Source organism: Lithobates pipiens, unplaced genomic scaffold (genome assembly GCF_037356315.1).
Source record: "Lithobates pipiens isolate NorthernLeopardFrog02 unplaced genomic scaffold, aLitPip1_a1.2 Scaffold_13, whole genome shotgun sequence".
NCBI lineage: Eukaryota > Metazoa > Chordata > Amphibia > Anura > Ranidae > Lithobates > Lithobates pipiens.
This window is the reverse complement of record NW_027507718.1, coordinates 438,426,124-438,453,895: the sequence shown is the minus strand read 5'-3', so window position 1 is coordinate 438,453,895 and position 27,772 is coordinate 438,426,124. Positions and strand designations below refer to the sequence as shown.

The window sequence follows — 27,772 nt, the reverse complement described above, 5'->3', positions numbered from 1 at the left end:
AAGGAAGACTGGAAGAAGAAGGAAGCACTCAAACACTGACAGCACAGTGATCTTTTGACAGGTGAGTCTGTCATAATGTGCTAACATGCCTGTTGCATATGAGTCAAATTTCTTCAAAAATTTAGGCCAAAATGTATTCTACTACATGTTGTTTTTGGTAAAATTAAAAATCACAATAAGTCCATATTAAAGGATAAGACCACCCTAACACAAAAATCTCGACATCCATGATCTAAAACTAACCTGTCTAACCCTGTAAAGAACATACCTTTTTGGAGCCGATCCGATCGCCAGTGGCGGAAGCTCTGCAGTAGAAACAGCTGACAATGGCTGTGAAATGAATGGGGAGTGACGTCACCCATTGGTTTACTATGGAGCTTCCATTGTCAGAAGAGTCCTGTGCACTTCCCTCCACAGCGAAGCCACAACTGACAGCTCAGCGTGGATCGGATCCGCTTGAAAAATGATTTACTGATTTCTTCTTTACAGGGTTAGATAGGTTAGTGTTAAGCCCCATACACACTATCAGATTTTCTACTGATTTTTTTTTTTTCCTTCAGATTTACCAAAACCATATAATATGAGGTCAAACCTTAGGAGTTTGAGTGTGTATGCAATCAGGCAGGCCCTTGCACTACATGGTTTTGGTAAATCTGAAGACAAAAATCAGCAGCAAATCTGATAGTATGTATGGGGCTTCAGATTGTGGATGTCTGTAGATGTAGAGGTTTTAGTGTTGGGGTGGACTTATCCTTTAATTGGTTTGTGTGACAGTTGTATTGTCTACAATCTATGTGTGTGTGAGAGATATTTTTTTTATATATATATATATATATATATATATATATATATATATGGCACTGTACTAGCAATGGTGGTAATCGGCGACTTATAGTGAGTGGGACTATAATGTTGTGGGCAATCTGCCACTAGCTGATTCTGGCTTGAAGGTACACTCCCTGACATTGATCAATGCTAATACTGTACTAATGACACTGGTTGGCAAGGGGGTTAACATCTAGGGAATTCAAAGGGTTAACAGTGTGCCTAACTATGTGTTGCTTTTATTTAAATCTCTTTCGTTTTTCCTTGCTTTGCAAGGAGAAGAATCAGTCGGGTTCACAATACACAGAGTTCTGTGTTTTTGTAAACCCAGAACTCTGTGTGTGATTGGCCACAGCCAATCGGCTAATTTCAGCCAAAATCATTGGCTGAAATCGGCAGCCAAACTCGTGCTGAGTCTAATCACATTTGGGCCCCAAACCCCGCAGAAAGGTCACAATGTACCAGTACATTGCCCGGCCTGCAGCTTGGGCCCGCTCGCAGTACAACTGTTTTGGGTGGGTGACAAGTGGTTAAAGTTTCACTTTTAAGTCCTAATGTTGCAGCTGGATGGGGTGGCACACATGTCATGGACTCAGTGCTTTGCCTTGCAAATTTAACTTGACTTGCAGAGTTTAACAGGCAGTACCGCACAGAACCTCCCTCCTATCTAGGATAACAGAGGAGGAGGGGGGCGAGGCTGCTCCTCCGGTAACTGCTTCGGTAGCCTATACAGATGCTGTAAGTTGTAGCTGCTCATTTGCAGCAGCCCCACTCTGATGCTTTCTTGGGAGGGGATTTGTGGCAGAGAGAGAGCGCTCTGTACTGGAATGGGGGGGGGACTTTGTACTTGGGGAGAGAACTTGGGAGTACACAGCACCACCCTCAACCCTGCTTTTTTTATGCAACACACTTCTCAAGGCACTTTATACATGCTCCCCTCAACCCTGCACGCTGTATGCAAGCACTCCCCTCAACCCTGCACTCTGTATGCAGCACGCCCCTCAACCCTTCACTCTGGATATTTTATATAAAATATGCTTTGTTTTTTTTAACTACACCCTTAAGCCACTTCCACTGGTAACTTCAGCCACACCTGTGTGCCTCAGTCAGGGCTGAACTTACCATTGGGCTTGATTGGGCTTAAGCCCATGGGCGCCGCTGAGTTACATAGCCGAATGTGCTCAGTCATGCCCAGTCCCGCCCTATGATGGACATAACACAGGGACTGGGTTTGACTGTGAGCACTCGGCTATTCTCAGCTCTGCTCGGGACAGTGAGAGGACCCGAGAGCCGCTGACATAAATAGGACTCTGTATCTTGGCAGAGCCATTTTTACACTTCAAGGCTGCAAATGACACTGGGGCAAGGCTGCAAATGACAAGGCTACAAATGACGCTGACAAGGCTGCAGATGGATGGGCAAGGCTGCAGATGGACACTGATAAGGCTACATTGATGGGCATTTAAATGTAAGTTTTTTTTTTTTTTTTTTCCCCTTGAAATTCCCTCCTAAACTTGGGGTGCGTGTTATCGGCGTATAACAGGCGCCAGCGTATAAATACGGTAATGTATAGAAGGTAGGTAGTCCTGCCCTGGCCGAAGGTCACCCTTACCTTAAGCGTCCCTCATTCTGAAGTTTAAAAGTTGTGAGGTATGGTATGGTAATACCAGAGATGTTCTGAGATTGCAAACATGATACAAGATAGTCAGATTGCAGTCATGATACAACAGAGGGTCGGAGGCACCAGGGGTATACAGTAGACCTGCACGATTCTGGCTAAAATGAGAATCACAATTTTTTTTGCTTGGACTGAAGATCATGATTCTCTCACGACATAACATCATCTTTTACATTATACAAAAAAATCATTGTAGTGTATTTTTTCCCAAACAAATTGCATTTGAAAGGCTGCTGCACAAATACAGTGTGACATAAAATATTGCAATGACTGCCATTTTATTCTCTAGGGTCTCTGCTAAAAAAAAAAAAAAAAATATATAATATATATATATATATATATATATATATATATATATATATATATATATATATATATATATATATATATATATATATATATATATATATATATATAATGTATATGTTTGAGGGCTCCAAGTAATTTTCTAGAATATTATACAGATTTTTAACTTGTAAGCAACAAGTGTCCAAAAAAAGGTTTAGTCTTTAAGTGGTTAAACTGACTTAATTTACAGATGAAGTTGGATTCTTTGATCTAAAAAGATACTTTGTCTGTAGTTACCTCCCAGCTGATCATGTTAATAAACAATTGCAGGCTTTTTTTTTTTTTTTTTTTTTTTTTTTGTTAAGCAGCTCTGAGTAAGCAGAGAACTTCTGAATGAATTGTGTAAATGCTGCATAGAGATTGGGGGGGGGGGGGTTGAATCAAGATAACAAAAAAAAAAATTGCGAACGATTAATCCTGCAGCTCTATTGTACACTGTAAAGTACTGTCAAATTTTGAGGTGCTGTGTAAATGAGTAACCTAAAATGAAACTTGATGCAACATTCTTTAATTGGCACTGGTATAATTTAAATTTTATTTTTTGTTTATTCTCGTAGGCCCAACACTATTATTTGTAAAGACTGCCAAAGGGAAGGAAGATGGTAGGAGATTCTATGCCTGTTCAGCCTGCAGAGATAGAAAAGACTGTAAATTCTTCCAGTGGGCAGATGAAAAGGTAAAAATGAATAAGAGAATGTGTTTAAGAGGCCATTCGAGCCCCACTTCCATCATGCTGTTTAGCTAAGTGCAGTACAATGAAAAAAAATCTATTACACCATATTCCTGCACTCGTGAGGTTTACTAAAACTAGTGCAAAATCTGATGCAGCTCAGAAATCGGCTTCTAGATTTTATTGTCAAAGCTTAAGGCTGGGTTCACACCTAATACCGATGCGGCTCCCAACAGGGGTCCGGTGCATCCCCCTTCACCGTTTCGGTCTGATTTCAGCCCGAAATTCGCACCGGAGCCGCAGCGGGGTTATGTGAACCGGCTCCATAGAGAGCTGGTCAAAATCTCCTGCTATTGCGTATTGGATGTGAAGTACAGCCAAAGCTCTGCACTCCTGTGACCCCTTTTTCTTTAAAAGGGTTCATCATTTATCCATATTTCAAGTAAAAAAAAAAAATAAATGACAGTATTCAAAACATTCCTGTTACAGAGGATAACATCCATCAAATGAAGAAACGGTAACATACAGGTTAGAAAGGATCAGCTTCTATGCAACAGTGCATACATTGCTAGCATTCTGTATATTCAGCTGTGTTTTAATTCCAACCTCCTTTATCTCCAGGGGAGTACCCCTGAGTACGTAGCATGTAAAATAAGAAAAATTAACAAAACTCAACATTGTAAAGTTAAAGTGGAGGGCCACCCTATTCTTAAAAAAATTAATAAAAAAAGTGAAACATATATATATATATATATATTTTATTATTTTTTTTTTTTTTACTTTCCAGAAACTCCTGTTGCTAGGCAGTCTTCCTATTCTGTGGCACATCCTCCTCTTCGGCGAGCGGCCCTGTTGCCTTCTGGGACATATGTGTGTCCCAGAAAACAACTGGGCCATATTGTTATTACTATTATTATTGTTATTATACACGATTTATATAGCTCCAACAGTTTACGCAACAAAGTCTTGCACATGAGCAGTAGGAAACGGGCAGTGAAGCCGCAAGGCTCCACTGCCTGTTTCCCTTTTTTAAGACTGAGGGATCGGCCTCGGTGGGGCCGACATCGCAGGATCGCTGGACAGGTAAGTATCCTTATTAAAAGTCAGCATTTACCCAGCCGGAACACCCCTTTAAGTAATCCACTTTTGATAGCATACTAATAAACTCGGTACCTTCGCTATGCAAAAGTAGATCTGCGGACTTAATCCAACCAGCCCATATTTTGTTAACCTTTTTTGGGGAACCCCTAGAAATGTAAGTCCATTTATATTTCAGTAGGGCTCCATTGACCAGGTCCACCCAAAAGAGGAGCGACTGAGGGCTTGTATCCTTCCCTTTCAAAGCTAATGCCTTTTTAGCATAGAAAGAGTATTCTTAAGAGAGTCTTTTTGGATTCTGACAATTCCTCCTCCCCAAAGTCACCCCAGTAGGCATCTGGCCAGAGCACATATGTTTGGAAGGGCTAATTTTTCCTCTAAGAATTTCAGGATAAAACTTCCCCACCTAATGACAATGCCATACCATATGAAAGTAATCCCCTACCTCAGCCTTACACCTATGGCATTCTGGTATTTCCACCTTGCCCATCTTATGAAGACATGCGTATTCTGACTCCGATTGTTGTGAAGCAATTTATCCCTCGTGAAACCTCTGTCTGGCCTGTATAAGATATAATCACTGAGGACAATCCTTATCAGATAGTTTTAACTAACCAAAAACCGATTCCATCCACAGGTGCTTTTATTCTGAACATCAGGTTACAGCAGATGACAGGATACAAACAGATGAATAGGTTGTAGTATTTATGTGGTCAAAAGAGGATATTGTCAGTAGCTTACAATGCAGAATACATTTTCCCTCTTACATGTGGCTTGTTGCTGCATCCATGACACAGGAAGTACAAACTCAGGAAGAAGGGTGGAGCATTACATGCAAAGGAAATGTGGCATAACATCAGGGAATAGAATATAAGAAAACAAGTGCACTACCACAAAAGGTCAACTAAATATAAACGTCCCTGACATCTCCCATTTGAGACAGAGAGAGGGACAGAGGACACAGGACACAGATTCCCCAGTCCTTTCTCTGCATTGAAATTGAATGGAAAGGAGACAGCGGCACAGGTATCACAGGACACAGAGCGATCGGTCACGAACGCTCTGTGTCCCATTCAGAAAAGAAAGGGGCCGGTAATTGACATACCGACCCCTTTCTCCGCTCTCCATCCTGACAGATCCCCCCCCCCTTGCAGCCCGCGAGAGATGAGGAGAGGGAATCCGGCCGCGAGGGACGACTGTAGGCGGAGGAAGACAGAGGGGGATGTGTACACATGGCGGAGAGGGACGAGGGGGGGCGGAGGAGGAAGACATTGCGGGGGGAATGTTTTGGACACATGGAGGGGGGGGGCGAAGGAGGACACTGAGGACAGTGGGGGATGATCGGTGTGATGGGAAAGCTGTAAGCACCGATTTTTGGCTTTTCAGGTGAAAGCCGCGGGAGGGAGAGAAACCGATAATTAAAAGCCATGCGGGGTGGATTGGTGCTCACAGCTTTCCCATTACACCGATCATCCCCCACTGTCACTGGACACTGTGTAGATGTGACAGGGGGCTGTGAGCATGCTCTGCTTTTACCCAGAACACGCTCTGCCTCTCCTGCACGCGGTGGGCGGGGAGTCTGCTGACATCATGACTCCACCCACTGAATCTGGACTTTTTTGGGGTTTCAGACAGCTAAAGGGGAGACATTTGACAGGTAAGGATACATTCAAGAGGCATGTATATCCTTATAGATCACCACTATGACAGTCGTTTAGAATTGATTAGAGTGGGTTTACATCCACTTTAAGGAACAATCTATATAAATTCTATGCCCCATTGGGGCAGCACATTGCGGGTATATAATACACTCGGTGGAGATAATTAAACTGGATAATTTTGTCTCTGGCTGAAATCACTGATGGCAACATCGATTCGGTGACTTCAGCTCAAGAATCCTCTGTAAGGGATGGAATATCCATTCTCCACTGAGCCTCCACTCCTCTCCTAGGTGAAGAAGAGGTCAGCAGGGCAAAATAATATCTCAAGATAAATTTTGAATGGTCTTCCTCTAATAGTAATTTCTCCAGCTCAGAATGGGTGAGCTGAACCACCTGAAGACCAAATTGGGCTGCCACAGCATGGCGCAATTGCAGATACCGGTAAAAATAGGCGTTGGGCATTTTACCGGTATATTCAATTTGAACGTCCCTAAAGGTTGTAAAAGTTTTTAGTTCCTAAATAACATCCCGGCAGTCTGCCAAGTTTTTAAAATGAAACATTGTAAATAACTTCCTTCTTAGATCAAAGGGAAACTTCTGTGTGTTAAAAAATTAAATAAAAAAATCCAGGCAGTCTGCCAAGTTTTTAAACAGTGTAAATGCAGGAAGTTTAACCACTTAGTCTAAATCTTTTTCTGGCACTTGTTTCTTAAGGTAAAATCAATATTTTTTGCTAGAAAATTACTTGGAACCCCAAATAAAAATATATATATTAGCAGAGACCCTAGGACAGTGATGGCGAACCTTGGCACCCCAGATGTTTTGGAACTACATTTCCCATGATGCTCATGCACTCTACAGTGTAGTTGAGCATCATGAGAAATGTAGTTCCAAAACATCTGGGGTGCCAAGGTTCGCCATCACTGCCCTAGGGAATAAAATGTCAATTGCTACAATATTTTATGTCACACTTTTTTTGACCAGTGTTCTTTCAAATGCAATTGTTTGGGGAAAAAATACACTTCAATGAATAAAAAAACAGTAAAGTTAGCCCAATTTTTTTGGTTTCAATGTGAAGGATGATGTTACGCCGCGAGAATCGTGATCTATCTTCTAACCAAAAAAATCATGATTTGCATTTTAGCCAGAATCGTGCATCTCTAATATGTTGACCTTTCAAAACACTCCTCCTTTAACCATAATGGGCTCAGTCTCCACAGCGTATAACCTTGGGACTGGCCTATGTTCATGGAAAATAACAGCTGTCACCTGGAGCACCTTTGCCATCACTGTATCCCACAATGCAATTGTGAATGGCGGTAGTACGCTACAAATGTATGGGGAGTATTATCTATGATGAGGATCACTATTACAAACCTTCCAAAGGGGTCCATTACAACCTCTTCCAGGGTTAGTAAGGATTTTGTTACCAAGACTGATACTCTTCTTGCATAATTAGAGTAAGTTGAATAAAATGCATATTTTACACACTCCCTCTGAAGAGCCATAGTTTTAGAGCCTACCAGATGCGTTTCCTGTAGGGAAATTTACATGAGGTTTACACTTCTGAATATAGTTAAAGACTAATGCCCTTTTAATTCTTGAGTTAAGGCCTCTTGCATTCCAGGGCAAAAGTTTGAGATGGTGTCCTAAGGAAAGATGTTTATATTGTGGTGCCCGCCATAGTAGGACAATGGCAGAGGGTTCCTTTGGAGCACAGACAGCAGTACATATACCGTAACAGCCCGCTAGTTGGGTAACATACAATAGCAGTCATTGTTAGCTGCATAGGTAGGCAGTGGATTATGAGCAGCATGAAAAGCATAACAAGGGGAAAAAAGAAAACTTGAGTCCCCAACTTTGCAAGTAGTGATCCAGAACATAGGAAACGCCCATAGTACCCAACCTACTACAGGCCTCTTTCCCAAACAATAACATCACCACCCTAGCTGGGGGAGTCCTTCCTTATTCAGCCTGGACAGAAAGGGGAAGGGTGATACCATGGTCAACTGCTGAGCAAACTGTGACTTGCTTGATGGAAGGATTATTCATTGCAGCCAGACAACAGTGCATTATTTTTAAACAAGAGCCTATATCCATAGGTAAGGCACACTAGTGACTTTGAAAGTTCCAAGCAGGGGACCAATAAGGAGTCCTTCAGCACACTGCCTCCCATGTCAAGCATTACTCAGTAATTCCAGCCATCTGTTAGCTTCCTTAGGAGAGGTAAAGAATTGCACTTTTCCCTTTATGGATCACTTCAGCTTTGCTGGATATAGCATACTGTATGGTAGGCTACGCTCACACAGAATTGCTTCACACTCTGGAACGCTGCTCTCTGCTTCTGCGTAGCTGCTGAAAAATATGGGACGATAGGTATGCGATTGTTATTATTGTAGAGTAATTTTGGCATATTGCAAGCTTTATGAAGGATAGTTACTTTTGTCCCTGAAGTATAGGAAATGGGCCAGCATGGGTCTGGGAAACCGACCTGGCAGCAGGGCTCTCAGCGGCACCCAATGCGCCCTCTCAATAGCAAACAAGTGGGAAAAGGAATCTGCTCCAAAGGTTTGTTTGATCCAGGTCATTAGGAATTGTTCCGGCTGTTTCCCCTCTTGTGGTCCACCGCCCCCTTCCTGGACCGTCGCCATGAGCAGGGTCAAATTATTATTATTATTATTATTATTATTATTATTCAGGATTTATATAGCGCCAACAGTTTGCGCAGCGCTTTAAATCATCCTCAATCGCACTAATGCGGTGTTTGGCTGTGGTGATCCGGTTTCTAATTTTATGAACATCATTCTTTAGCAGAGTCCACCCAAATGGTATCTATTTTGGTCGACAGGGACACATATCAGCTTTTAATGGTCACCATGATTTGAGACAGTGCTGGCTCTGCTACCTGGGAGCTTAAGCCTGTGGCCTCCTCATCTGAGGGTGGGACCGGGATTGCCAAGGGGTCCGTAGCATCCATCCAGCCTGCCTCACCCTCTGCCCAGGGCTGGTCAGCAGCAGCAGATACACGCGGCCTCTCCTCTAGGTGTCTGGTGTCATCTTGGCCGGCCTCATGGGCAAAACGAGCAAGCCTTCCTGCAGGCGATGGGTCCATGCTTGGCCCGTATTTGACCATATTTGTGCTCCACGGGTGTTCCCCAACCTGTCTATGTGGTTGCCTTTGAGAAAATTCTGTGTATGGCAGCACAGTATAATGATGGATTTCAGCGCAGTCCAGAGCACAGAAGAAACGATGCTCACGTACTGGAAGTCGACACGACCCCCTCACCCCCATGACCCCGTCCCAGCTGACAGCGGGCTGAAGTCACAGAGCCGGTCCAGGCTTGGACATGATCCTTACAATAAAGTCGGGATCCACCCACATGCCTGGACACCAGCACCTGGCTCAGCCTCTCACGGGCTTGCTCCCACCCCCTCCACAGCCCCTGTCTTTGTTGGCTGTTTGCTATTTTCTTGGAATAAAATCATTGGAATGTTCCTGTGGTGTACAGCTGTTATTTTCTTCCTATAAAGACATGCTGGTAGATTAATCGGAGCCTGTCTAAATTGGCCCTAGTATATGTATCAATGTGTGTTAGGGACCTTAGGTTGTAAGCTCCTTGATAGTAGCTACTGATGTAAATGTACAATGTATATGTAAAGTGCTGTGTAAATTGACGGCGCTATATAAGTACCTGAAGAAGTTATAATAATAGAAGCTGATTGGCTACCATGCACAGCTGCACCAGTATGTTTGAAATTGGTTGTTTTTTCTGTCTATAGGAACCATCAGTTTCATGTCCCTGACAAAATAATCTTTAGGCTTAAAGTGGTCCCTGCATGAAGGTAAAAAATGTCCCAGTATTTGTATCTCCCCCCCCCCTCACCTAATAAATACTGTTGTCCTTACCTGATCTAGTGCTGAGCCCATCTGCCATGGCTCTCTCCTCTCTGCTTTCCCCTCTCTCACAGGACAGAGCAGCAGCAGCTGTACAAAAAAAGTGCCAACTACCCTGATCTATAACCAGCCTTTGCAGTAAAGTGGACTTGGAAGGGCAACACATATCATAAACAAACAGAAGGTTTTTCCTGAACACTTACCTGCCAGCCTACAAAAAAGAAAACAAACAAATTCACCCTTTCTAACAATTTACATTAAGAACAGAGGGTTCTGTTTTGCACACAATATATGTGGAAGCCGCAGTCCGATGTCACGGCACCTCCTGTGTACTGCTGTCCTAACTCTATCATTTTCAGAGTCTCCAAAGTGTGAGCAGTTTATATATTAAGGGCAGGATGACCTGTAGGGAGCCCATCCCTTCTTAAAGGCACAGGGACACCCAGCAATAGCACAATGGCAGTTGTGCACCCCACATTAAATTCTGCCCTTTGCGGTAAAGTGCACATGGAAGGGCAACGCACATCTCTAACCAACACATTTCCCAGTGCATCCAAGGGGTGGGCTCCCTACAGGCCAACCAGCCCTTAATCCATCCACTATGTGCTTCCACTTGAGAGACCCTATAGAGACCCTATAGTTAAGGCCGCAGTACACAAAGGTGCCTTGACATAGGCATTGCGGCTTACTCATATATTTGCAAATGTCTGTAAACTGAAACCCCTTGTTTTTAATGTGAATTGTTAGCCTGTGTCAATTTTTATTTATTTATTTTTTTGCAGGCTGGCTGGTAAGTGTGATGGGAAAATTATGTTAGAGAGAGACAGCAGAGGGGGCCATTGGCTCCTCCTGCTGCTGGTAATCAAATCCTGTGAGGAGGAAAGGGAAGTGGGGCTTCGAGTCATGCTGTGTATCTCTATAGATGCAAACAGCCCAGCTTGGGATTGAGCACGAACATCTGCCCCCATAGGAAATTGCTTCCTATGGTGCTGCACAGAGAAACATAGGAGCCAAGAGTGCCAGCTGAGAGCCCCAGAAGAGGATGATCAGGGCCGCTCTGTGCAATAACATTGCACAGAGCACGTAAGTATTTAATGTTTTATTATTTTAATAGTAAAAAAAAAAAAAAAAAAGCCAGCATGTTTTGTCAAAATGCTTCATATTGAGGATTTTAAGTGAAAATTTTTTATACTCAACAGTTCTCCTTGTTGTTTTTGAATAGGTTTCAGAAGCCAAACGGGAGGCTAGAGAAGAATATAACCGTAGCTGTCAGCCTCCTATGTCCCATGATCAGTACATGATAAGGTACCTTCCTAAATGGAGACACTTCTATCGCCTGTCATATATAACCAGTGCTTTTATCGCCTTTTTTTTTATCATTATAACGCATGGTAATGATATGTTGCCAAATATAACACACATGGAGAGTATTTATTTTTTTATTTTTTTTAAGAGAGAACCTTAAAGTATATGTAAACTTTACCCTATAAAACATCTCATACCGTTTTAAAATAAAAATGAAAGGCAAAAAATTTGTGTACACCGAGCTTCCCAGTGAAACACTACATGGGGAGCGTGTTAGGACAAGTCTGATCATTGGAGGAGAGCAGTCTGAGTTCTCAGCATAGCTAGAAAAGTGACCACGATGTGTCATCCTGGTTAGTGTGGTCAGTTTTTAATAGGAAAGCAGAGGGACTGGCAGGAACACCAGGGATTTCACATAAAGCAAGCAATACAAAGAGAACAGCCTCGTTTTTCATACAGGAACAGGGAACAGAAGGCACGTATCAGGAATATGAAATGTTGGGATTACATAATCTTTAAAGGAACCATAATGAATCCTTTACCTGGAACAGGTATGCGGATCAGTTGTCCAGGCACAGATGTCTGGCTCCCTATCCTTGTGTGGCGAAAATCATTAAGGAAGGTTGTTTTTTTCTTGACCTTGCTGACGGTTCAATAAATACAGCAAGAAGAGCGAAGATTAGAATGTGGCTGTTATATTTTTAACATTTATATTAAAAGTTGTAGGGGGATAAGCATGGGCAGTGTCCTTTCCTGAAACTCCACCCTAATTGCCTGTACTGCCACTCTGTAGGCAGACAGTTTATCCTTGGGAATAACATAGGGGTGGTGTAACGACATATTCGGTGACCCATCGCAGTTTGGTATGGAAGTGACATTCCGTTGCTGCCATCTTGCTACACCCCACACTCGTCCACAGTAAGGATACACTAAGAAGGGGGAAAGGGGACATGTTACACCCACCGGAGTTTTGCCGTTTAGATGTATTTATAACAGTAAAGTCAGTTTATATAGTGAAATGCAGTACTTACAACTCCGTCTGACTACTTTAGATGTTGAATTTTAAAAGCAGTAAACTTCTGTCAGATTAGCAAACCTGTGAGATGAGCAGGTTTGCCGTTGCTTTTAAAATTCAGGATCCAAGTAGTCAGACAGAGTTGTAAGTCCTGTATTTCACTATATAAACTGACTTTACTGTTATAAATACGTGTAAAATGCAAAACTCTGGTGGGTGTAACAACATGTCCGGTTCCCCCTTCTTAGTGTATCTTTACTGTGGACGAGTGTGGGATGTAGCAAGGTGGTGGCGATGGAACGTCACTTCTGTACCAAACTGCAATGGGTCACCGAATATGTCGTTACAATGGCATTAGAAAAATAAACAAACAAACCAAAAAAACAAAAAACAAAAAAAAAAAAACAACCCCAAATGGTTGCTGAATTACATAGAAAAGTGACGGCAGAAAAAGACCGAGCCGTCCATCTAGTCTGCTCAATTTTTTTTTTTTTTTGTTGCTTCGTTTAACCGTATTGTCTGACTATAGATCTATGTTTGTCCCAAGCATGTCTGAAGCCATTTACTGTTGACTGTCTCGCTGCCTCTGCTGGTCGTTTATTCCAAGCATCAACTACCCTTTCAGTAAAATAATACTTTCTAAGATTAGTTTTCTAGATGGCTTGTTCAATGTGTCTCTTGTTTTCTTTTCACACCAGATTTCAAGAATTCGTTGGGCTTCCTCTGGCAAAAAGGAAATTTTGTCAAGACTGCCAGCAGCTCTTGTTGAGGAATGAGTGGGAGGGACATTCAGGTCATCATATTGTTGGTGATATTTCTGTATCCCAATTGAGGAGACCCAGTCAGCTCCTGCATCCGCTGGTGAACAAGAAGAGCAATGCACAATACCTATTCACAGACAGAAGCTGCTCCTTCCTGCTGGATACCATCATCAGCCTGGGCTACAGACGGGTTCTGTGTGTGGGTACACCAAGGTACGGCCAAGACAGACGCTCTGACAATCATGTGAATATGGATGTCATTTAACTTTCACATTTTTGTTGCAAAAAAAAAGTGTCTGTAGAGCAAATCTAACCATTATGTTAATCATAAATAGAAAATGATTTTGAAGATTTTTTTTTGTGTCTTAAGTGCTGCGGATACCATACACAATTTTCAGTATTTTATATTTACTTAAACCCCTTTCACACTGGGGCCGGGGGCCACGTTAGTGCTAAAGCGCCAATCGTTTTGGTGGCACTTTAGCGTTAAGTGCCGCTCTTTGGCATGCGCCAAGTCCGTGATCTTAACGGCGCATGCGCAAGAGCTTTATTTACGCGGTGGTTAAAAATTATACACGGAGACTTGCGGGTGGGCGGGCGGAGCTGAACAGATGCTTAGAACGTCAGCAGCAGCCCCACCCACCCCACTAACATGCCCCTGAATCTTAAGCGGTGGTTAAAAATTATACTTAAGTGGGCGGAGACTTGCGGGTGGGCGGGCGGAGCTTATGGTGAAGAAAAATTATGGCTTCAGCTGCTATTAACAGCAATCGCGCATGCGCGGGATCTTTTCTTATGGTGAAGAAAAATTATGGCTTTAGCTGCTATTAACAGCAATCGCGCATGCGCGGGATCATTGTTTACTGATCAGAAAAATTATGCACTCAAGCACATTCTTATTGGTGATGAAAATTCATAGACTCAGGCGGGCGATGGCTTTATTATATCATCGGCAGCACCAATATGTATAGTATTTTTTTAACCACTTGCTTACTGGGCACTTAAACCCCCCTCAGTCCCAGACCAATTTTCAGCTTTCAGCGCTGATGCACTTTGAATGACAATTGCGCGGTCATACAACACTGTACCCAAATAAAATTTTTATCATTTTTTTTCCCACAAATAGAGCTTTCTTTTGGTGGTATTTAATTACAGCTGGGAGTTTTATTTTTTGTTAAACAAACAAAAAAAGATGCAAAAAAAATAAAATAAAATCATGTTTAATAGTTTGTTATAAAATTTTGTAAACAGGTCATTTTTCTCCTTCATTGAAGTGCACTGATGGGCTGCATTGGTGGGCACTGATGGGCTGCATTGGTGGGCACTGATGGGCTGCATTGGTGGGCACTGATGGGCACAGATAAGATGGCACGTATGGGTGGCACAGATAGGTGGGACTGATGGGCACTGATAGGTGGCTCTGATAGGTGGCACTGCTGGGCACTGATGGGCTGCACTGCTGGGCACTGGTAGATGACACTGATGGGCACAGATATGTGGCACTGGGGTGCAGCACCTTTGTTAAAGCAGATTGTGGGCACTGGGTGGCACTGTGGGCACTGCTGGGTGGCACTGTGGGCACTGCTGGGTGGCACTGTGGGCACTGCTTGGTGGCACTGTGGGCACTTTTTATTAATGTGGCACTGGCAGGGGGCAGGTGGGCACTGGCAGGGCTGGCCGTGATCGGGACTAATGTCCCGATCACGGCCGCCGGTGATCGGCTTTTTTTTTTTTTTTCTCCTCGCGCTGTCAGCGCGAGGAGGAATAATAGCCGATTACCGGCTCTGTTATATCACATGATCAGCTTTCATTGGCTGACAGCTGATCACGTGATAAGGGGTCGGGATCGACCCCTTGCACAGATCGGTGATCAGGCGAGTCTCATGGACTCGCCGATCACAGAGCGCGCCGCGCGCGCCCCTCAGGGGGCGCGCAGGCCGCTCGTGCACGGGACTACGTCTATTGACGTCGTCCCGGAAAAGGAGACCCGCGCTGTAGCCGTCATTCGGCTATAGCGCGGGTCTCAAGTGGTTAATCAGAATATGCAGTGTATTTATTAAATCAGCAGAATATGGGCACAATGTCTGCGTTTGGGGACAGTGTGTGCGTTTGGGGCACAATGCGGCAAACACCACCTCACTGTGACTAGAAATCGCCGCCTCACTGTGCCCAGCAAACTCCCCACTGTGCTCAGCGAACACCGCCTCACCATGCCCAGCAAACCCTGGCTCACTGTGCCCTTCAAACGCAACCACTGTGCCCATAAACTGCCGCCACTGTGCTATCAAACACAGCCACTGTACCCATCAATTGCTGCCAGATTGTCAAGCTGTAGCTGTAGCTGTGCTCCCTGGGGATATGCTGATCACCCATCTGTGCTGCTGGAGGGAGCCCAGACGGGCATAAATGAGGGACCTGCAAGTCATGGTAAGTGAGACCATCCCATATCCCACTCCATCTTTCCCCAGAACAGGAACCCCCTTCCAACCCCCCCCCCCCCCCCCAGGAGAGGGAACCCCTCCCCCCAAGACAGAGACCCCCTTCTCCCCCCTGAGGACAGGGAAACTTTCTCCCCCCTGAGGACAGGGAAACTTTCTCCCCCCTGAGGACAGGGAAACTTTCTCCCCCCTGAGGACAGGGAAACTTTCTCCCCCCTGAGGACAGGGAAACTTTCTCCCCCCTGAGGACAGGGAAACTTTCTCCCCCCTGAGGACAGGGACCCCCTTCTCTCCTGGGGACAGGGACCCCCTTCTCTCCTGGGGACAGGGACCCCCTTCTCTCCTGGGGACAGGGACCCCCTTCTCTCCTGGGGACAGGGACCCCCTTCTCTCCTGGGGACAGGGACCCCCTTCTCTCCTGGGGACAGGGACCCCCTTCTCTCCTGGGGACAGGGACCCCCTTCTCTCCTGGGGACAGGGACCCCCTTCTCTCCTGGGGACAGGGACCCCCTTCTCTCCTGGGGACAGGGACCCCCTTCTCTCCTGGGGACAGGGACCCCCTTCTCTCCTGGGGACAGGAACCCCCTTCTCTCCTGGGGACAGGAACCCCCTTCTCTCCTGGGAACTCTGCGAACCCTGATGCAAAGGGCAATGCTGCAGACCCTGATGTAAGTGGGAACTCTGATGTAAATGGGAATGCAGTGGACTCTGATGTAAGTGGGAACTCTGATGTAAATGGGAATGCAGTGGACTCTGATATAAGGTGGTCTCTGGTGACCAGAGCACCCCTTACATCAGAGTTCCTCCTTAGATCATGCTCTGTAGCATTTTCCTTTGCCTTGGGGAAGAATCCTGTGGACTCTGATGTAAAGGGGAATGCCGGGAAATGTTATGGGGGGGTGGGGGAACTCTGGTGACCAGAGACCACCTTCCGCAGAGTGAATGCACTAGGGGGGGGGGGGGGGGGGGTGTTACTGAGATGATGGGAAACCTTTATATAAGTGCCCTCTTGTCACTGACCTCCTCTCCAGTGCAGCGTGCAGGGCTCAGTTAGACGGCTCCAGGTTGGTGGTTCTGGTTTTTATTCTATAGTCTCTTCTCCACAGTCCATACACATCTGACTCCTCGCATAATTCCAATCCTGGCGGTGCTCTCACTCTTGATTCCTCTCCAGACTCCCCCCTAAGAGACTGCAGACACGTTAAAAGACAAGAGATAGTCAGAGATTGCAGACAGGACACAGGAGGTGGCTAGAGGCTACAGACATGGTACAAGAGGGGGTCGGAACATGTGCACAGGATACAGGAGGCAGTCAGTGGATGTGGAAATGGTACAGGGGGTGGTCAGAGTATGCAGACATGTAGGGGGAGCAAACAGAGGGGTTCCCCGTGTAAGTTTTGGACACAGAGGGATCAGTCATGTAGGGGGATCACACAGTGGGGTGAAGTCCTTATAAGAGCTGTCACAGGAGGGCCCTCACACAGGACACATGGCTGGCAGGGCAGTGAGGTTGGCGCACACAGGGTGATCAGGTTCCTGTTCTTAGGGGAGGTGTGGTCCTGATCCCCAGGGCAGATGGGGTCCCTAGGTGAGATGAAGTCCCCGTTCCCAGGTGAGATGAAGTCCCCGTTCCCAGGTGAGATGAAGTCCCCGTTCCCAGGTGAGATGAAGTCCCCGTTCCCAGGTGAGATGAAGTCCCCGTTCCCAGGTGAGATGAAGTCCCCGTTCCCAGGTGAGATGAAGTCCCCGTTCCCAGGTGAGATGAAGTCCCCGTTCCCAGGTGAGATGAAGTCCCCGTCCTCAGGAGAGAAGGGGGTCCCTGTCCTCAGGGGGGAGAAGGTTTCCCTGTCCTCAGGGGGGAGAAGGTTTCCCTGTCCTCAGGGGGGAGAAGGGGGTCTCTGTCCTGGGGGGAGGGGGTCCTCAGAGGGGGGGGGTTACCTCTCCTGGGGGGGAGGGGGTTGGAAGGGGGTCCCTGTTCTGGGGAAAGATGGAGTGGGATATGGGATGGTCTCACTTACCATGACATGCAGGTCCCTCATTTATGCCCGTCTGGGCTCCCTCCAGCAGCACAGATGGGTGATCAGCATACCCCCAGGGAGCACAGCTACGGCTTGACAATCTGGCAGCAATTGATGGGTAGCAGTGGCTGTGTTTGATAGCACAGTGGCAGCAATTTATGGGCACAGTGGTTGCGTTTGAAGGGCACAGTGAGCCAGGGTTTGCTGGGCACGGTGAGGCGGTGTTCGCTGAGCACAGTGGGGTGTTTGCTGGGCACAGTGAGGCGGCGATTTCTAGTCACAGTGAGGTGGTGTTTGCCGCATTGTGCCCCAAACGCACACACTGTCCCCAAACGCAGACATTGTGCCCATATTCTGCTGATTTAATAAATACACTGCATATTCTGATTAACCACTTGAGACCCGCGCTATAGCCGAATGACGGCTACAGCGCGGGTCTCCTTTTCCGGGACGACGTCAATAGACGTAGTCCCGTGCACGAGCGGCCTGCGCGCCCTCTGAGGGGAGCGCGCGGCGCGCTCTGTGATCGGCGAGTCCATGAGACTCGCCTGATCACCGATCCGTGCAAGGGGTCGATCCCGACCCCTTATCACGTGATCAGCTGTCAGCCAATGAAAGCTGGTCATGTGATATAACGGAGCCGGTAATCGGCTATTATTCCTCCTCGCGCTGACAGCGCGAGGAGAAAAAAAAAAAGCAGATTACGAGTCCCGATCACGGCCAGCCCTGCTAGTGCCCACCTGCCCCCTGCCAGTGCCCACCTGCCGCCTGCCAGTGCCACATTAATAAAAAGTGCCCACAGTGCCACCCAGCAGTGCCCACAGTGCCACCCAGCAGTGCCCACAATCTGCCTCAACAAAGGTGCTGCACCCCAGTGCCACATATCCGTGCCCATCAGTGTCATCTACCAGTGCCCAGCAGTCCCACCTATCAGTCCCACCCATCTGTGCCACCCATCTGTGCCATCTTATCTGTGCCCATCGGTGCCGCCTTATCTGTGCCTATAAGTGCCGCCTTAACTATGCCTATCAGTACCCACCAATGCAGCCTATCAGTACCCACCAATGCAGCCTATCAGTACCCACCAATGCAGCCTATCAGTGCCCACCAGTGCAGCCTATCAGTGCCGCCTCATCAGCGCACTTCAATGAAGGAGAAAAATGACCTGTTTACAAAATTTTATAACAAACTATTAAACATGATTTTTTATTTATTTTATTTTTTTTTTGCATCTTTTTTTGTTTGTTTAGCAAAAAATAAAACTCTCAGCTGTAATTAAATACCACCAAAAGAAAGCTCTATTTGTGGGGAAAAAAATTATAAAAATTTAATTTGGGTACAGTGTTGTATGACCGCGCAATTGTCATTCAAATTGCATCAGCACTGAAAGCTGAAAATTGGTCTGGGACTGAGGGGGGTTTAAGTGCCCAGTAAGCAAGTGGTTAAAAAAATACTATACATATTGGTGCTGCCGATGATATAATAAAGCCATCGCCCGCCTGAGTCTATGAATTTTCATCACCAATAAGAATGTGCTTGAGTGCATAATTTTTCTGATCAGTAAACAATGATCCCGCGCATGCGCGATTGCTGTTAATAGCAGCTGAAGCCATAATTTTTCTTCACCATAAGCTCCGCCCGCCCACCCGCAAGTCTCCGCCCACTTGAGTATAATTTTTAACCACCGCTTAAGATTCAGGGGCATGTTAGTGGGGTGGGTGGGGCTGCTGCTGACGTTCTAAGCATCTGTTCAGCTCCGCCCGCCCACCCGCAAGTCTCCGTGTATAATTTTTAACCACCGCGTAAATAAAGCTCTTGCGCATGCGCCGTTAAGATCACGGACTTGGCGCATGCGCAGTAAAGACCCGCCGTCAGCTGTTACAGTGACGGAGCCGCACCGGAAGTGACGGGGTGAGCGAAATTCACAGGTCGCAGGAAATTTTACCACACCGGTTCACACTGCTGCGGTGCGAATTTTGTGCGAAATTGATCAGATTATGTTGCGAATTTTCGTTGCAAATTGTTTGTGTTCTGGCGAATCTACTGTGATTCTACCGCAAATATTGCATTGAATTTGCATTGCACACGGATCAAACTCGCACAGGACCCTTTTTGTATGCAGCTTAGATTCACAACGCACTGATGTGAACGGCACCAATGGAAAACTATGTTCTTTAAATTACTTGCGAATTTTAGCGATCGCAATGGCTCAAATTCGCAATAGAATTCACAGCAGTGTGAACCGGCCCTTAAATGAATGGCACCCTGCTTTAAAGCAATATTAAAGTGGTTTTAAAGGTTGTGTTTTTTCACCTTAATGCGTTAAGGTAAAAAAAACAAAAAACCTTGGAACAATAATAGTAGGAATTCTGTGAATGGTGGAGAAATCAAATGGGGGTGGGTGAGTGGCATCACTTTGCTCAGTAGCAGCCACATGAGGAAAGCAATAGGCTCAAGGCAGTATGTGGTGACTGTGAAGGAGAAATGAGGAATAGAAATATAAAAATTTAAACTAAGGGAGGATAATCTCTTTAAAGTGGAGGGCAACCCCCAAAAAAATGCATTAAAAAATAAATATTTTTTCACTTACCTGAAACGCTGTTGCTAGGCAGTCTTCCTAATCTGCCGATTCCTCCTCTTCGGTGAGCGCTCCCCGTTGCCTTCTGGGATGTGTGTCCCAGAAAACAATGGGGCCATTCACAAAGCGCATGCGCAGTAGGAAACGGGCAGTGAAGCCGCAAGGCTCCACTGCCTGTTTCCCTTCGTTAGGATGGAAGCGCCGGCAGCCGATCTGATGGACGGATTGGCCTCGGAGTGGGCGACATCGCGGGATTGTTGGACAGGTAAAAAAAAAAAAAATGTATTGGCCGGAACGCTCCTTTAAATTTATGAACAAGTGGATGTGTTTAAAGAGCAGTCACATCTGCTTGACCATTTTAAAGAACAACTGACTGTGAGCCAAAAATTTACAACTTTCCATACACATGTTATGTGAAGCATGAGGATTGATGTTTTTTACTACATACAGTGCTGATCTATGACATACGAAGGGGCACTAATAGGGTGTATCATGGGAAATTGAAGATACTACTCATGGTACACCAAAAGCTATAAATTGCACAAAATCTAATGCATGCAGTCTTGGGTATAAAGCAGTTAGTGCAGCCTTAATAGTTTGAGTAGTAGCCTTTTAACTAGATGTTGGGTCAATTATTTAGCTTTCTTTATTATCACTGTGTTCTGAAGTAGAAACTAGTAACTTAAAATAACTATTTTTCTGACTTTCTAGATTACATGAATGGATCCGACATCAGGATTGCGAAGGCTCCAAGCTGAAGGTAAAGAGTCTGTTATTAGACATTGATTTCAGGTAAGTACTCATTGTGTACCTATTGCTATTTAGGCTTTTAAATCAAACTTAACCACTTGACCCCTGGAAAGGTTTACACCCCCATTCACGACCAAGCTACTTTTTGTGATGCGGCAGTGCGTTGCTTTAACTGACAATAGGGGCCCCCCCCCCCCCAAGATAGAGATGTCTTTTGGCGGTATTTGATCACCTCTGCGGGTTTTAGTTTTTTGTGCTATAAACGAAAAAAGGCCAGCAATTTTAGAAAAAAAAAAACATGTTTTACTTTGTCGGAAAATGCATCCAATAAATTTGTTTTTAAAAATCAAATTTTTTCATCAGTTTAGGCCAATATGTATTCTGCTACATATTTTTGTTAAACAGAAATCCCAATAAGCGTAATTGCTCAAATTATAGTGTCTACAAGCTATGGGATTCCCTTTATTTTTATTTTTTATTTTTGTGCTGTTGCGACAGCCAGTCGGACACTACCTAACACTTTTGACACTTTTTGGGGACCAGTGACACTACTACAGTGATCAGTGCTAAAAAAATTATGCACTGTCACTGCACTAATGACAATGGCTGGAAAGGGGTTAACATCAGAGGGATCCATGCCTTCCCTACTGACAACGGTGATCTGCCTCGTTTACATACATAGGCAGACCGCCATTCTGCCTCTGTGCTGGATGATCGGCGGGTGCCAGTGGACTTCAAGTCTGTAGTACCCGCATATTGGCTTACCTAAAACAAAAAAAATTCCAGAAAATATTTCTTACATGACTTTTTTTTTTTTTTTTTTTTTAGATGTTTCTAATCAGAAGGTGGCTGATTCTAGGAATCTCTGGAAAGCTTTAACTGAGCTGTCAGTTTTTTTTTTTTTGTTTTTGTTTTTTAACCCTGGGTTGAACGAAACAAAACTTGTAGTGTGTACCAGGCTTTAGAGTGTTTCTATCCCCACACAAAAGGAGCTATGCCTCATTAACATATAATGCAGGAGGGCAAGTTCTTCATTTTTAACACCTTTGTTAGGACAGACAGTGTTTAAATCTAGTTTATAGCTTATAATGAAGAATTGTGAACACAGTACAGACAGGGTTAATTATGTTAAACATTCCTCCACAGCCCCTTATAAAATTTGCAAAGCTGGTAAAAGGCACCTAAAAGGGTAACCAGCAATTTTTTTAAAATTAAAAAAACATTTTTTTTTACTTTTTTTTTTTTTTAGGTTATGCTGTGTTAATGGGAACACGTAACAAATATAAAGGAGGTCTCATCCCAATTGTGTTGTGAAAGTGCATTTTAAAAAGCCTGTGTCAACATGCTTCTGTTTGCATCAAGCAGGCTTTGCATTCACATACAAGTCATTGGGCATTTAAAAACTCTTTGAAGCCAGAAGGAGGTCAACAGCAGCTCAAAGTGTCTGAAGCTGATGCCATTGACACAAGCCCAAAGCCCGCTAACCCAGGCCTGAATATTGCCGTTATTTACCATTTTCTATATAAAAAAAAAAGCTCCTTTTTGCTTTTTACCAAGTACTGTATTCATCTAAATTGGCCTCCATTAGAAACTAATCCAATCCAGTCTGTAAAATTTCCTTACAGCAGAGGTCTGAATGTCATGTTTGTGCTATGACTCGCTCACATCCTGATTAATATGTAATTTTTATGTCTATTTAAAAAAAAAAAAAAAGCAATGTACAATTTCCATAGCATTTCAACAGTATTTATTGGCCAATTCAGTGTGCCAGTGTCTGTGATTGGTCACAGTGATCACATGATACCAAGGCCAATCACAGCAGATCTGTACCCTGTGATTGGCCTCGGTACCAGAAGGGGGGCTAGCCAGCAATTTGGATAGAACTGACAGCAGTCCACTATTTAGTGATGCCTAATATATCGAATATATAAGTGTTTTCTACACAGACCTCTCTGGCTACTTCAGAATATTCAGATATTTTTTTTTTCTTTTTTTTTTTTTTAAATGAACCTCTTCTTGATCCAGCAACTTGTAATGCTTTCAGTTATAGGGTTATTAATCCTGGAGCTGGGTTGTAGTTTGTATATATTTGCTGTCATGGGCAACACACTTACAGCAGCAAGGCACACGTTAGAGAGCGCAAAGTGAAAATTTATTATGGGTTAAGCAGCTGCTGTGCCGACAAACCAAATGCAGCCAGATACATACAGAAACACAAGGCTTCTTGGTGAGTTTGTAGTTTTATTTACTTTTTTTTTAGCATAATTCTGTGCTTTGCAACCTCCCACTAATGCTCCATTGTGTGGGTGATGCCTCAGTGGGCCTGTGAACAACAAACCTGTGCTTTTATAGGCTTACAAGTATGGCCATGCAGAATATGATGAATACCAGAAATAAAATACCAAGGCAGACAGAAACAGAAGATGGAGGGCACAAAGAAGCCTAAAGTTCATAAGACATTAATGCCCCTGAAGCAAGGATAATGGCAGTGTGTGTGTTTGTTTGTTTTTTTTTTTTTTTTTTTTTTTCATGGCACATCAGTTAGAAAGAGCTAAGGTTGTGACTTTAAAACAAGATGTTATTTTTTATAAATAATAGAATGCTTGATTAATATTTTGAAAATGTCAATACAGCAGCTGACTACTCCTTTTTTATTTTTATTTTTTAATAGGTATTCCCAGTTTTACAGCAAATATGACTTTTGTCACTACAACATGTTTAACCATCATTTTTTTGGTGGAGAGGTAAGCTTTAAAAATAACTGTCTTCAACCTGCTTTTCACCAATGGGTGCTGGAGTAATTTACCAGCTCTGGAAAAAAGAAAAGTGGAGATGTTAGCTACAGCACCATTCATATTTTACTGTCATTTTCTGAGCAGCACTTACAAAAAAATGACAGGCTTCTAAGTCACCCACTTTTATTCTAGCTTGTAAATAAGATATATTTCTCCCTCTCCCTCTCTCCCTTTTGCTGTCTGAAATTGTGGCGTTCTTTTGCTCATATTTGTTTGTAATGGTTATAGCAAAATAACTTTTTTTTTTTTTTAACACTTGTTTACATGTAAAACTTTTTTTTTTTTTGCTATAACGTTACTTAGAACCCCCAAACATTATATATTTTTTGAAGAGGACCTAAAGAATAAAATGGTGATCACTGTAGTTTTCACTATTTAAAAATGGCGCTGTTTACAACCAGGGAAACTGGAAGTGAGGAAATTCCTTGTCCGCCTGCTTACAATAGAGGTGACAGGAGACCTAATCGTCTCTGATCACCCACTTTCGCTGCCTGTAAAAGCAATTCAGCAGCTAATTCGCCACTAGGATTGCTTTCAATTTGTAGAGCTTCATCGGCTCTAAAAAAACAAAAAAAAAATACTGGGTTTATAGTGGACAGCTACAGCCATAACCCCGGTATAACCACTTGCAGTCAATCACGTACATCTACGTGATTTGGCATCAAGTGGTTATTTTTTCACACATGCCTATGAAATATTGTATATGAATATTTCTTATTCTTATTTCAAGCCAGCAAGTGGAGCTCTTGGCTCCAGGCTGACACATGGTTTCAGACAGGAGAGCACCTGAAGGCAAACGGTGTCTGAAATGTAATCTGAGAAAACTTATTACGCTGTCATAACTGTGCCATAGGTACAACCTGTATTACATAGTCCTTTGTAAAACAAAGACTTGGTATATGTATGTATGCATGTTAAAGTTGGCACAAAACCATTCTACAGAGGGGTCTCCTTCTTTCTAAACAAAGGGCCAGTTGACCTTCTTCAGACTTTAATGGGGCCAGACTGTGGCCATCGGGAGTACAAAATGTCCCAGTATCAGTGGAAGTACACAATCCCCCCTCACTGGTGTCATTGGGAGGAATTGTTCCCCAATATTGGGCTCCATTGTTGGTGCCATTGGTATAAATTGTGGCTGTCATTGTGTGGAATTGTACCCCATTGTTGATGTCATTAGTAAGAATTGTGCACCATCATTGGTGTTATTAGAAGGAATTGTGCCCTTTGTTGGTGTGTGTGAATAAAATGGCGCCCCTAGGGCCAGATAAAAGCAAGCAAAAGTATCCTTCTAGCCTCCAGTTTGGAGACCACTGGTTTACAGGAAGAACTAGCTGTTTTGCTGTATCAATCTGTCTGGTCTTTCTTATATCAATACGAAAAAACTGTAGTGAGTAGTAATGTTTATTTCCAGAGAATTGCTGATTCATAAGTTTTCCAATGGCTGAAATATTTCCACAATGATCTGTCTGGTCTGTAGAAGCCAGTTGAAGAATCCAGATGATTGGTAAATGATTGTCTGCAGCCTGAACACATCTTTCAAATTCAAAACCATCTAAAAATGAAAATTCAAATCAGATTTTCTCATCCTTTTTTCTAAATGGCAATAAAGCTTCTTAAAGCAGAACTCGAGCTAAAAATAACATGACACTAATGAATAGCCTTTAACAAAATAAATAAATGATTAAACCAGTCTTTCCTACAATATTCCCCTTAAAGGGGCTGTAAAGGTAAAAGTTTCTTCACCTTAATCCATTATATGCATTAAGGTGAAAAAACATCTGACAGTGCCGGCCCCCCCAGCCCCCCCCCCCTGTTTTACTTACCTGACCCCTTGAAAGTCCCGTGCTCGCCTCCGACATCCTCCTCGCCGCTCAGCCTGGCCGCTGATTGGCTAGAGTGGATGGATTGAAAGCAGTGCAGTCATTGGCTTGCACTGCTGTCAATCACATCCAGTGCTGGGGGGCGGAGCCGAGTGATACAGTGAGCGGCTATAGGTGCCGGCTGTATCACGGGAGCGCGCCCGCAAGTACTTCTCACGTTCATACGAGCTCCCTCGTATGGGGGGAAGCCCTGATAGCCACCGAGGGACCCCAGAAGAGCAGGTTCGGGGCCACTCTGTGCAAAACGAGCTGCACCGTGGAAGTAAGTATAACATGTTTGTTATTTAAAAAAATATTTTCAAAAATCCCTTTACAACCCCTTTAAGTGCAGAGATTTCCCCCACAGTACTTTTCTTCTGCCACTAGATGGCCTCAATCTACTGGCCAGCATAATTCAACCCATTTCCTCTAAGCCCTCCAACATGCTTCTTGTTAGCACAGGAACTGTTTGGCTCCTTGCATTGCTTCTTCCACTCAAATCCCATCCCTGACAAACAGGGACTGCAAGAGGCTCAAACCAGGTCAGATTCTGGTATTTATGCTGCCTGTATTTAAAAATAAATTTGATGTCAGAGATGTATTAATTATTGTCTTTACTATATGCCTAGGGTTCATCTTTAAATAACACACCAGCATGTATGTAAATGACGATGACATCTGTGTTAAGCATTATGTTGGGTCTTTCAGGCTCCGAAGGAAATATGTCAGAATTTCTTGCAGGAAAATAATGGAGAAGGGATTATCATGGTGACTGACCCACCATTTGGCGGTTTAGTGGAACCATTAGCTTTCAGCTTTAAAAAAATGAGTGTGATGTGGAGAACACCGTCAATCACAGGTATGCTGGTACTGGTTATTACATTTTCTGGCTCAGTTTAGTGTTTGGACATGTTATGCTAAATATCCACTAGAGGGCGTACTGCTGCTTCTTTTAGATTCTAGTCTTTCTGAAAACTGTTTCACTTGATTAACATTGACATTTTATGTGTTTTATATACAGCTGCTTGCCATGTTGTGTTCTGTATGGATTGGATAAGATTTAAAAGATAAAAAATCAAGGTCATCTTTTGCCCTGCTTTTTTTTTTTTTTTTTTTTTAAAGGGAAAAATCATAAAAATATGAAGCTTTTCAGAAAGCAAAGAAAACCATTCACACTCCGTGCTTTAATGGAACTAACATTCTGAAGTCGGACAAACTCATAAATGCTGTAGTCAAATTACATGCAGTTAGTGTTGCTAGTAGGAATTTAAGTCTAGCGCTTGAACATAGAAATACTAAGCCAGTGGTTCCCCCCGGTTCGATCATTTGTGTGCCTCCGGTTCGATCATTTGGGTGCTCCCCCCACTTCCAAATCAGTTAGTACCGCACTGTTAACACCAGAAACATGTTCATAAGCTGTATACTGATCATTTAAATACTATAATAATTGTACTTAAAATCGGGGGTTACAGGAGCACCAGGACTCGCCACAAACGTCACCCAGTGCTTCTGATTAAGAAGTGTACGGCTTGTCAGCATTGAGTCGTGGTGCTTCTTTGGCCCTGATTTTGGGTGCACTTGTCGCTTACATTACGCTGAGTTACAGCAGCACAGTCACAATTCTGTCCACTGCTGTCCCATGGGTTCAGCCCTCCCTCTTAAACAAGAGAGAGACTGGCAGGCTGTGCATATGCAGTGTGACATCACTCATGTTTTTAGATATTCAAGTGACTAGGCCTGGCAATACTACTGTGCAAACCAGAGACCTGGCAACCGATCAAAAAAGACAGGATTACCATGTAATTTCTGCCAGGGTTGTGGAAATGTAAAAAAAAAAAATAATTACTCATCCAAGGGACTAAATTTGGGGTCCTAATCTACTTGTCCTAATAAAAAAAAAAAAAATTAAGCAAAACTATATTTAAAGAAGGTGAAGGGTTGATGTTTGTTTGATTTATTTTTTAAAACAATAAATTTTTTTTATTGAAAGTTATTAACTAACAATATAAATTGTCATTTACTTTGGTTATATGTGTCCAACATGGTTACATTGATTTAACAAGATTTTGCGTAAGTAT

General features: G+C 43.8%; 1 protein-coding gene across 2 annotated transcripts in view; it reads left to right on the top strand.

Annotated features, from left to right (window-relative positions):
- The window catches only part of ZCCHC4 (zinc finger CCHC-type containing 4), a 44,098-nt gene that overhangs the window by 2,853 nt on the left and 13,473 nt on the right, over positions 1–27,772 (top strand). The window contains exons 2-7 of one of the 2 annotated variants that reach the window (XM_077477685.1): positions 3,409–3,527; positions 11,398–11,480; positions 13,194–13,469; positions 21,002–21,082; positions 23,712–23,784; positions 26,403–26,553. In XM_077477685.1, coding sequence (XP_077333811.1) covers positions 3,409–3,527; positions 11,398–11,480; positions 13,194–13,469; positions 21,002–21,082; positions 23,712–23,784; positions 26,403–26,553 — 783 coding nt within the window. The remainder of the gene's footprint in view (positions 1–3,408; positions 3,528–11,397; positions 11,481–13,193; positions 13,470–21,001; positions 21,083–23,711; positions 23,785–26,402; positions 26,554–27,772) is intronic. The other variant, XM_077477686.1, reaches the window with a different exon arrangement.